This window comes from Durio zibethinus, chromosome 1, assembly GCF_047325235.1.
Source record: "Durio zibethinus cultivar Kanyao isolate XHJ-2024 chromosome 1, ASM4732523v1, whole genome shotgun sequence".
Classification (NCBI taxonomy): Eukaryota; Viridiplantae; Streptophyta; class Magnoliopsida; order Malvales; family Malvaceae; genus Durio; species Durio zibethinus.
The window spans coordinates 36,175,276-36,186,188 of NC_143162.1; the positions used below are offsets into that span (position 1 = coordinate 36,175,276).

The 10,913-nt window shown below is 35.4% G+C and overlaps 1 protein-coding gene across 6 annotated transcripts; it reads right to left on the reverse strand.

The window, feature by feature from the left end:
* Nucleotides 1-85: 85 nt before the first annotated feature.
* On the reverse strand, nt 86-9,249 carry CTC1 (conserved telomere maintenance component 1). Of its 6 annotated transcripts, none has more exons than XR_016346202.1 (16): nt 7,878-9,227; nt 7,651-7,769; nt 6,683-6,757; nt 6,501-6,579; nt 6,300-6,362; nt 6,136-6,213; nt 5,812-5,982; nt 4,959-5,063; nt 4,549-4,824; nt 3,902-4,363; nt 3,187-3,777; nt 3,003-3,094; nt 1,903-2,053; nt 1,652-1,779; nt 643-980; nt 86-521 (listed from the first exon to the last, which is right to left on the reverse strand). XR_016346202.1 is itself a non-coding variant. In XM_022913088.2 (16 exons), the coding sequence occupies exons 1-16, from the start codon at nt 8,964-8,966 to the stop codon at nt 351-353; spliced, it is 4,035 nt and encodes a 1,344-aa protein (XP_022768823.2). In that variant the 5' UTR covers nt 8,967-9,249; the 3' UTR covers nt 86-350. The 6 variants fall into 6 exon arrangements, 3 of the variants coding, with proteins under 3 accessions (XP_022768823.2, XP_022768825.2, XP_022768824.2); XR_002692932.2 differs by having other exon boundaries at nt 1,903-2,110; nt 7,878-9,225; XM_022913088.2 differs by having other exon boundaries at nt 1,652-1,769; nt 1,903-2,110; nt 7,878-9,249.
* Nucleotides 9,250-10,913: the final 1,664 nt, after the last annotated feature.

Consider the following 10,913-nt stretch of genomic DNA (forward strand, 5'->3'; position numbering starts at 1 on the left):
TTAAAAACACTGGGAGTTCATTAAATGAACAAAGATTTCTAGACATTATAATAACAAAATGAATATTGACGACCACATACCCAAATTGAAATTATAAAATGCAAAATATCATATTTTTGGACATCAAAGAATCTAGTGCTTAGACACTGATTCAAGGATGTTTTACCATGAATCTAAAGCAATATGAACAGATATCTTGTAGACTTTCCACATTATATACAACAAAAAGCTGATGCCGCTACCGGCATAGCCACCATATCTAGTACAACATTTACATAATTTATCCATGTACCTTAAGGTGACAAGGAATTTATATTACATTGAACAAAAAATAGTACTCACATGGAGAGTTACTTGTTTATAAGTTTTTGGATCATATCTCTGGCCTCAGTCAGTTGATTAACATGATAAACTTCTGTGGCCCATAAGTTTTTCATGGGAGGCATTGACATCTCCAGTTCAAGAAAGTGCTCTTTTAATAAGTTGACTGCATTCGAATCCATCACTCCAGCTACAACAGTCTGTCAAAGGAGAAATACCTTATTCAATCAAGCATTTCAACATAAACTAGAGAATCGAGGAACATGTCTACCCAACACATTTCACCTATGTAAATCTATTATACTATGCCACTAAACTCACCCAGGATGTATTGATGCAAGCATTGAAGATTAAGGATATGAGAAGGTAGAGGTCCTCATCCAAGCCACTAAGTGCCTTTCCTGAACTAACAGAAACAGTGAAATCTTGATCAAAAGAATCTGAAATTGACCTAGTGCTTTTGACAGTAATCCTGTGATGCTTCTCTAAAATTCTTTCAAGATGATACATGGTGGAGGTCCATTCAGTGTTCTGTATCCTGACCCACCTCCCTCCATAGCCGCTGGCTTCAAAGGTAGACAGTGGGTATTCATGCAGCCTCAGCAGGGTTGCTGCTCTTTCAGCATTGGCCCAGCAACACCAAGAGGATGATCCATCATCTATATATTCAAGCAGGAAGAATATTAGTAAAGTTGTTAACTTATAGAGGAGGCCAAAATAAAACCAAAGAAACTCAGGAAGCTGGCAATCCACCCATTGATGGATTATCACAAAATTAAGTAAATAGGAAACCAAACAACAATTATCTTGTTGTGCTACCAACCATTGATTACAGCTGCTGATATAGAAATAAAATATTCTTTTCGTATTATTGGGAAGTTAAGGAGAAGAGAAGGTAGCCCAGGAGAAAAGTCATCCAATAAGCAGTTTTGCATGAATAAAGATGCTTTCACCACACAACTAGCTTAACCCATGCACCCCTTATCTATTCTTGTTTAACATACTTTGAAACAAAGACGAAATAATGAAATTTAATAGATAAAACCTGAAATGCACATGAGAGAGCCACAAGAAAGATAACCCTAAACTCTTAGAGAAAGAAAAGAGTGAACACATCAGACATGCTTCTCTTACCACCGGGATTCTTTGGAACCTCTAACCACAAAGCTTAAGCTAGGAAAGTTTGAAGTAGCAATGCTTGGGACAATAAAAAATAATATGAATAGAAATAGCCGCTCAAAACTTGTGCAGGCTATACACCTTGAAAGCATCTAAAATAGACAAATCTGTCATATGTCATCAATAATCTCTTAAACAGAGAGTAACTCACCCAATATAAAGCAAGCAAGTGGAATGTCAACACTAAGAGGCCTGGAATACATATTTGATTTTAAGTCATCACATATGCTGTTCCTCTTCTCTAGAACCAGGACATGAACAGAAACTACCTGTCACAAACTTGAACAGATGGATCATAATTACTTCAAATGAGTATCATTTACCCTATTTAGAACCTGATAACCTATAAGTGGAACAATTAGGAGACATTTAAATGGCTTTAAAATGAAAGTTAAAACTTACTCTGCAGCGAAATCGATTTAGATTGCCATCCAAGCACCGCATCAATTCAGAAATTAAAACAGAAGATGCAGCCATTTTTGTGAAGGATTCATTGTGCATATCTGAAGACCATAAATGCGAACACTTTTTGCCGTATACTTCATTGACTACCCTAATTGAATTTATCACAATGATGGATACAGGTGTTAACATCAATGTACTCGGGCCCCTGAAAACCCAGCACATAACAATTCAATCACTCTATAGTACAAGGTGCAAGCAAAGTTAAAGGAAACAACTTAGATGCAGCAATTATGTCAAATAAAGAAAAGATTCTTGTATGAACGGTAAAAAGATAAATAGTACAACAACATGGACAAGGCATATTAAAGTGAATTTTGCAACCAGTATCAAGTTTAAAGATGGCATTAATCTTGTTTTAGGAATGGCAGAACCTTAAACAGCCTAATTCAAGACTGATAAATTAGCATAATGCCAGGTTGATGCATGCATAAATGTTGTCTTTAGTATCATTCTCAAATCCCACAACCAATTCTGCTAACCATATTTTGAAACTAAATTCATCTAAAATGAATGAATCCCCCTTTTTTATCATCCTACAGAACTTACTCTATTTTCAAGCATCCAATGTGTGCATCTCCCTTAAACGATTGCTTCTCCCTCTAACCTTTATAACAAATTCAATATAAAAATCCCATAATCAGGGAGCATGTACGCATATAAATCAACCAGAATGGCAGTAGTAGCCTTTATCATAACTCAGTAGCATACACCAGTTCATTACATTCAAACAATTCCATGTTTATCCTCAAGCAGATTTCTTTTATTGATAAAGAATAAAACAATGGTAAGGGTTAACTTTATTGTTGAAGAGTTGAGTATGTTGTTTGATTATCAAAGATTGACAAACAAGTTAGGACATCAAGAAACAGGCAAAAAACAACCAAAGAAAACAGGAAAGAAGAAACAAATGGACTTCACTCGCCAAATTTGTTGACCTAATAGTAACATGCGAAAGACACATCACAGAGAAGCTAAAACAATGGAGGTGTTGAAAGCACAAGCAGCAAATTAATAGACTTCCACCAAAAAGTTCATACCGGAATTGAAGAATTTGATGAAATGTTGCATTTATGCCAGGCCCAAACCCAGTAGGGAACAGATTCTGGCACAGAGATCCAAAAATCCTCACCTAAAACAATGATATTTTGCAATTAGATATCTCATAATTCTCCAGATAATGAAGTAAAAGACAGAGGAACAGGGAGTATGATAGGCATTTACGGTTTGATGGCCCACTGAAACATGAATGCAAAATCTGTATGTTCTATTAGAAAACCCGAAGTGAGGAAGATCAGCAAAGTCTTCACTGCTTGAACGCATGTCAGAAGAACCTTGGTCAAACCTGTGGACAGCTATTACATCTCCACACAGAGAGGTCAAATTTCCCTCAGGAAAAAGGCAATTATAACCAAGAGAACCAGAGTTCTCCTCGAGGTTTGCAACAATTATGGTCTCAATGCCCGGAGAAAGACTAGAGTTCTCCCCTAGGTTTGCACCCGGCACATTAAGGCCTTTTCCCAGTTCCTTTGTATTTATTTCCCGAAAACCTGTTAAACTTGAAGAGACATGAAGATGAACATCTGAAACTGAAGAATCACTAGCAACCCTCAATACTTGATCTTTTGTAAAGACTTCATCATCACATAGGGAAGAATCATGCAATGATTTATCAGTGGTAAGAAACTCAGGAGACAATGAAAGGCTTCGAAAATATGTTCCAGATGTTATAAGAACTTTATCATCCTTCTTAATATTACAGAGAGGATCTTTCAAATGGTGCTTCATTAAGTAAAAACCACCAATCTGCAACAACTGAAATTAATGAAAATGAAAAAAAGTTATCTTTTTCTATAAGAAAAATCCCTACACAAATTATTCATCATTTATGTATTATGTGTTTAATAGAATAAGGGGAAGAGTATGAATCTAGAAATACCTGATACTTCAAATCACTCTCAGATGTGAACTCCAGCAAGTTTTTCTCTGCACTTTCTTCATAAATTTTAATCTTTGCATTGGCCTTTGTAGTACACAATCTCCCTGACCTAGTAAAGATAATATTATTAACACCTCGTATGGTAGCCAAGCATGGAATTTCATGAGAAAAACTCATTCTCAGACAACTCTGATCTACAGAGGTTTCCCTTAAAGAAGTGTTTTTTCCAAAGCTAGCACTTCCAAAATTGTCCCCGAGACCTGGAGTCACACAAGTAGATGCACCATCGGTCTTGCGCCTCTTACTAAGAGCATGATCTATGTAGTTACCATCAGCATAATCTCTGGAATCCTTATATGGACGCACACTTCCATCTTTTCCAGCAAGTAACAAATACCATGGTAAGACTATAGCCTCAGCAAACACACCAGACCTCTTTGATAATATTGAATGACCTTTAAACTGTGAAAACAAATATATAAGTGAATTAATTAACTATGTGATGCCACAACATTTATGATTAAGATGCATGAACACCAACTCCGAGGTCTTTGTTATTCCTTCTAAGTTTAAATGTAGTTAACAAAAGAAAATATTACCTGAAGCAGCTTCTACAACCAATTAGGAAAACATATGAAGATGCCTACCTTCTGCAACAAAGGAAATTTGCGGGTTATGTGGATAAGATGGAATGTTCCATTTTCAATTTCATTCAATTCGTTCTGGCAGTCAACTGCTGCATAAATGAGAAGATTTCTGCATGTTGCATTACACAGGTGAAAGTAGACAAATATTTTTAAGTTTCTTTTTCTTGCTGATGGGAAGCACTGGAAGATACTTCTGCATGAGAATAAGTCATTACTATGAAACTCCGAATTGACTGATTCAGGCATTCCTTCCACAGTTAGACTGTAATCAATTACCTGAAAATCGAACAAAAAATAGCACTATAGTGATGACTTTGGAATATGTCATGCATAAATTCCTCTTATACATTACCATACAGCTCAAGACAAGATGATAAAGAGCATGCCAAAATATAATCAACAGATACGACCTCAAATATGCTATTAGGATTCCAATTTGATGGAAGGTCTGGTATAATAGCATCAATGCTACCAGTCATGTCAACCAATTGCAATCTTCCAGAAGATGGACATATCTGTAGAGTTGAGATAGAACCATGATTAGATAACGAAAGCTAATATTCCAATAAAATGAATCTTGAGCTATTTCTGTTCATTTGGTTTAAAAGTAGAGGGTAGCTGAAAAGTATATAGCAGATATTAATCCATAGTTTGGATAGCAAAGTGACGAGAGATATAGAAAGAAATGAAATTATCACTCATAATTTCTCTGCTAACCTGCGTTCAAATCTCCCCAAAAGTTGAAATTTAAGAGCAATAGAATTAACTATTGTAGCTTTTCCTTTCTGTATAATTTTTCAAACAAGTCCCTTAACTTAATATATAAAACATGGATAAGATATCACATTGCAATAAGTTGCCTCAATTCCATCCTCATTACTTGATTAAGATTAACAACTGAAGCAAGATTTTATTGCTCTTTAAACCACTCACCACCATTTCTCTTTACTTTGTTTTCAACTTAAATTGCCAAATGCACATTGCAAGAACTTAATAAAGAAAGTGCGTATCCAGACATACACGCAATGGGTTGAGTACCCTAAAAAAAAAAATTCAAAACCCTACCCATCACTTATTTTTGGTCTTGTAAGCTCAAAATTAATAAAACAGCTACTATGATTAGTTGTCTTTCCCTCCTCTATGAACAACTAGAACCTTCAGGTCAATATGCCCTCTATCACACCACCCCTACCTGCATTGTTCACTTTTAGAACTAAATGATCTCACTTGCCTGCATATGTACGTACAAGCTAAATTACTAACCTTTAACATTCCTACCAAAACAATACCCAAGTCTTCACTCTTGAAAGTCTTCCTTTGTGATGGCAGATAAGATTTCCCCCCACATGACCTAGGTTGGACATTATCCAATGGTAGCACTGCCTTTATCCAAATGGCCTCACAATGATGGATGAAAGTGGAAATAGGTACCACCTAAAAATAGCCACAAGACATAAAAAATCAATGTTTAATAGCTGTTGAGAAAACCAAACTAACCACAAAAATATTAATCAATCGAACACTATGAAAATCTGAAGTAAGTTAATTTATATCTATTCCAACAAATAAGTAGGGCCCGGAGCTTACCAGCTTCAGGTTGCCATGATATGGTTCAGTAGCACAGTCACATGATTCATGTTTACTGAATTCCATTAATACACCACACTGGCAAAGCAAACTCATGACAAGATCATAATGGAATCACAGCATAGAAATGTAATTACAATATCAATATGAATTTAATATTTTACCCGAGCTCGATACACTGATGAAGGTACATGTGAGCTAGCAAATGCTTGAACCAGTCCTTCCTTCTGAAAATACCTTAAAACCATCCAAGTCAGATCAGCAGAAAACTATTTTATCGATTGTTGAATAAACCTAACAGACTTCATAAAACTAGAACTCGTTTCCAGCCAAAAATCTCACAAGAAGGTAAGCAAGTTAATTACATGTGTTGATCCCAAAATCTTCTCTCCAGATAATATCCCAGAAAACTTTTTCTGGAAACATGAAACAATAAGTAGTACCCTGAAACCCAAAAACTACATTAAACAAATAATATAGAAAATTATGCACCTTAAACCAGTAATTCAAACCAAAAATATCTCTGGAAAGCTGAAAGTATCCATACCACAGCCTCGTAGAAAATGCTAAAGACTCAATGAACTTCCCCAACTGGCTTTGTTTTTGAGACAATATAGGACACCTGCAGCAGATAGTTGAATTACTTTTCATGCAAGTCAGTCATCCTTTCAGGTCTTAAGCATATCAAATACCTTCATGAAATCATCCATCATTGAACTGGTAGAGCCAGCATATAAATGGGTCCATCAATAAGAAATACATAAAAGAATGCCAAATTCAATTTCTATAGAAATACCAAAAGAACAAAGACTGTACTCTTGGGGCATTGAAGTTAATGTTGATTGTGTGTTATATCATTCAATGCAAGAATCGCAGGACCATATGTTCTTAGAATGCGTTTTTTGCAAACACATATGGAAGGAGGCTTAAAAGATTTGTCAGCTCAGTGAAAAAGTGGTATGCTGCGAGGAAGAATTGAGATGTGCAGTCAAACAACTCAAAGGTAAATCCTTGATTCCCATTATATTAAGGATTGTTGGAGCACTTAGATTTATTACCTGTGGAAGGAGAGGAACAATAGGATATATGGACACATGCAAGAGTCACCCACACAAGTTCTTGGTCATATCCAAGAGACTGTCAGATTGAGACTTACAGGATTGCAGCATATTGAAGAGGGCTCTGTAAATAGAAAGTTTTGTACAGCATGGGGCTTAAACAACTAACTCTGCCTGTGTGTTACCACACTGCTGGTCCCAAGACCAGATAAAGCAAGGAGGGTTGCGATAGGATGATGGCCAGCGTAAAACATAGTCAAACCACGATGATGATGGGGCTTAAACAACTCTATGTTTGACGTATGATTTATTCTCATGTACTAGCTAAATTGGCTAGAACAATTTTGATGTAGCAATATAATTGCCTATTGGATAAATAATAAAATTTTCTAATTATCCAAAAAAAAAAAAAAAGAATACAGGCAATTTAGAATGACAATTTTTGAATAAGCTATACCCTGTCTTAAATGGTGAGAATGATTCTACTTTAATGCTGGTTCTGAAGCAAGCCCCAAGAACAAGAAATTTTGCCCAAGAAAATTTTGGATTCACGAAATGGACATTTATAACTGAGATCTGCTCATAAGAAACAAACAAACGGTTAAAAATACACAATGCCACCCCTCCACAAGCAGAAGATTATGATAATAAAACATAAATGAATACAATGGATATTTTACTTACAACTGCGCCAACCCTAAGACTATGTGGTGGCATGAGTAACTGATCAGTTAGTAAAAGCCACACTTCTTTGTCCAGCTCAACAACCATTCCTTGCATATAAACATTATTGACAATGCCTGTATACGAACCACACTTACCATTTCCCTTAACAGCATTACATGAAAGGGGAACCCATTTCTTCAACAGTTTAGGCAGATGCAAAACCGAGTTCTCTGCAGTAACAAACATCAAATCCGAGCCCTGCTTCCCCATGAAAACCAACTTCTTCTTCAAACCCGAAATTGTAATAATATTCCCAGTAAGCTTCGTCATCACAGGATGCCAACACCAAGCAGACTCACAAAAATATACAAACACTGGTTCAGTAAAAGAATGACAACATGCTTCCCCATATAAAACCTTGATAGACTCTTTAGAACGACACAATTTGCATTCACAGGTCATAACTCTCACGAGAAAACCTCGAAGATTCATTGAATTGCTCGAACTTGAATTGTTAACTGAACATGGAACAACAGAAACAGGACTAACTGATTCTAAAGCGCCGTGAATTTGATAGGTCTTAGCGTTGCTAGGTTTGGATTCAATAGAACTCGAAACTAACTTAAACTCATCTATTATCAAGCTGGAACATTGATTCAGCCCGTGACTCGAATGAAATTCAGGTAACTTAAACGAGTCAGGTAACTTCCATTTAACAATTTCCAAGAATCCGCCACTAAGGTGCTTAGAAGGAATGAAATTCCAGGTAAGAACGTGGATTTTCTTACCGATGATACTGAGATCATCGAGTCCTATAATGTCGCAGCAGATGGCGGAGGAATCGTCGTCAGAGAATTCAAGGCAGTTTTCTTGGGGACATTTTAGGGTTAAGGTTGGGAGTCTTAGGGTTCCGACGATAACAGCAGGGCAATCCAAGGGGGTCAGGGCTTTACGATTAGGGCTAGGATTTGAACTGGACAGGCCCGGGTCAGGGGATGGATTAGGGTTTTGATGAGAGACGATCGCAGGGCTGAAAGATGATGATCCGGTGTGGGGACGACCGTAACGGAGTAGATCGGAGACCGTGAGGATCTTTACGTCGTCCATTTGAATATGACTTTCATATGCGAATCTTGGAAAGGAATTTCCGACTGTGAAAACCAACTATCGGTTTAACTTCTAGATTTTGTTGGTTTTTCCCGCCAATTGCAATTTACTTCTTAGGGTTATATTCGGGTCATTCACCCGACTCGTTTTGGGTTGTGTTGGAGTGTTTGCAGGAAAAGGGGGTGAAAGACGAAGGCAGAGGGTAAAAGTAAAGTTACCCGCTTTGCCGCTGGTGGTAGATATATAAGGGAGAGAAAATAAAATAAAATAAAAAGTACTGCAAACGTTAAAATCGACTCGGGTACATTTGGCTTTAAGTTTTAATTAAAAAGTAAAAAAAAAATTTGTTTAACATTAAAAATAAACTAAAATAAGAAAAAGGCTCCTATAATATTTAAAAAATTTAATTAAGTCCTTATCCTTTTGTTATTTTTAAATAAACCCTTAAACTATTATTATCTACCATAAAAGCTTTTAAATGGATGAAATAATGGACAACTATTAACTTATTGACATGTTGATTTTTTTCAACACATGGAAAATAATGACATGAAAAAAATAAAAAGATGACACAGTAAACAATTTGCAAAAGTCATGGTAAAAAAAATTTTAACTGTGTTGTTTAAAAAACCTCTTCATGTCTCTAGATCTCTCTAGATCCATACCCAAATTTTCTCATCTCCCTCATCTAAATTAAGGTGGCTAACTAGGATTAATCTTATGATATACCAAAACTTTGTAAGACACGTACAAGATAAAAGTGAAAAATGAATACACTTCCGCGCCATTCATTCATATTTGAAGGCTTTTTAGTTTCTGTCCTCTATATGTTCTTCACAAAACCCAAGTTCCCAGGTAAGGTCCGACAAAGTGGCACTTACAAATGGATTACTTGGGTTTGCTTGGATGAAATGATGAAAATAATGGGCTCACTTTTTTTTGTATAAGTCTGCTGTCTACTAGGGATACATGGGTTGCTAAGGTTTGGTGCTCATGGGCCTTCGGCTGTTGTTGATGGGCCATATGATTTTCTTTCGCCTGTGCTTCCCATGAAGCAAATAACTCGTTTTGCCGCAAAAATCTATACCTAATATAAAAGCAATTCCGCAATTAAATCAGTAAAAATATGTTCAATTGATACTTCAATTAAGAGGACAGAGGTCATTTAACAATTGTTTCTCCTTTAATCAACAAAGTGTAATAGAAATTTTGAAAATATAATCTTTAATGATTTAACGGGGAAATTTTAGAGAATTCTAATTTTTTTTTCTTTGGTTGGATAAAAGTAGTGTATTTTAACTTTTTAAATAATAAATTGTTGAATCTGAAGTGACAAATACAACAATGTAAAAGTAATATATCATAATAAACTTATAGTAAATAGACAACAATCAATAATCAACAAAGCATAAAAAATAAAATACATAAAGATTTACGTGAAAAACCTTCTGATGTAAAAGAAAAAAATCATGGACCACAAAAAAAAATCTTCACTATCAAATAATAGATATATAAAATTTTTCTCTAGCTAAAACTATAACTAATCAATAACTAAAGAGACAATTGGAGAAATCTCATCAAATAAATGACTCAACAAATACATCTTAAAATTATTCTTAAAAAGCTTCAAGCCCTATCTCTACCGTTCAAAATATCAAACACTGTATCATGAACCAGCTGATAAAATTTTAGTTCAATCAAATCATAGATCGACTTCTGATTACAACTAATAACTATTTCTTCTCCTTTTTTCCTTTTTTTTTTTTTTGATTTCTTTTCTTTCATTTTCGGCTCCACCATTCTTTCATGCCTAAATAGCCCCCATTTTTTTATTATTTAGGACTTTTTATTATTTGGTCAAATATAAAAGGCTTTAGGCCTTTTAATTAAAAAAAATGAGGCTAGATCCTACGTTCCTACCAATCTCCCCATTCAGCCCTATTAGGA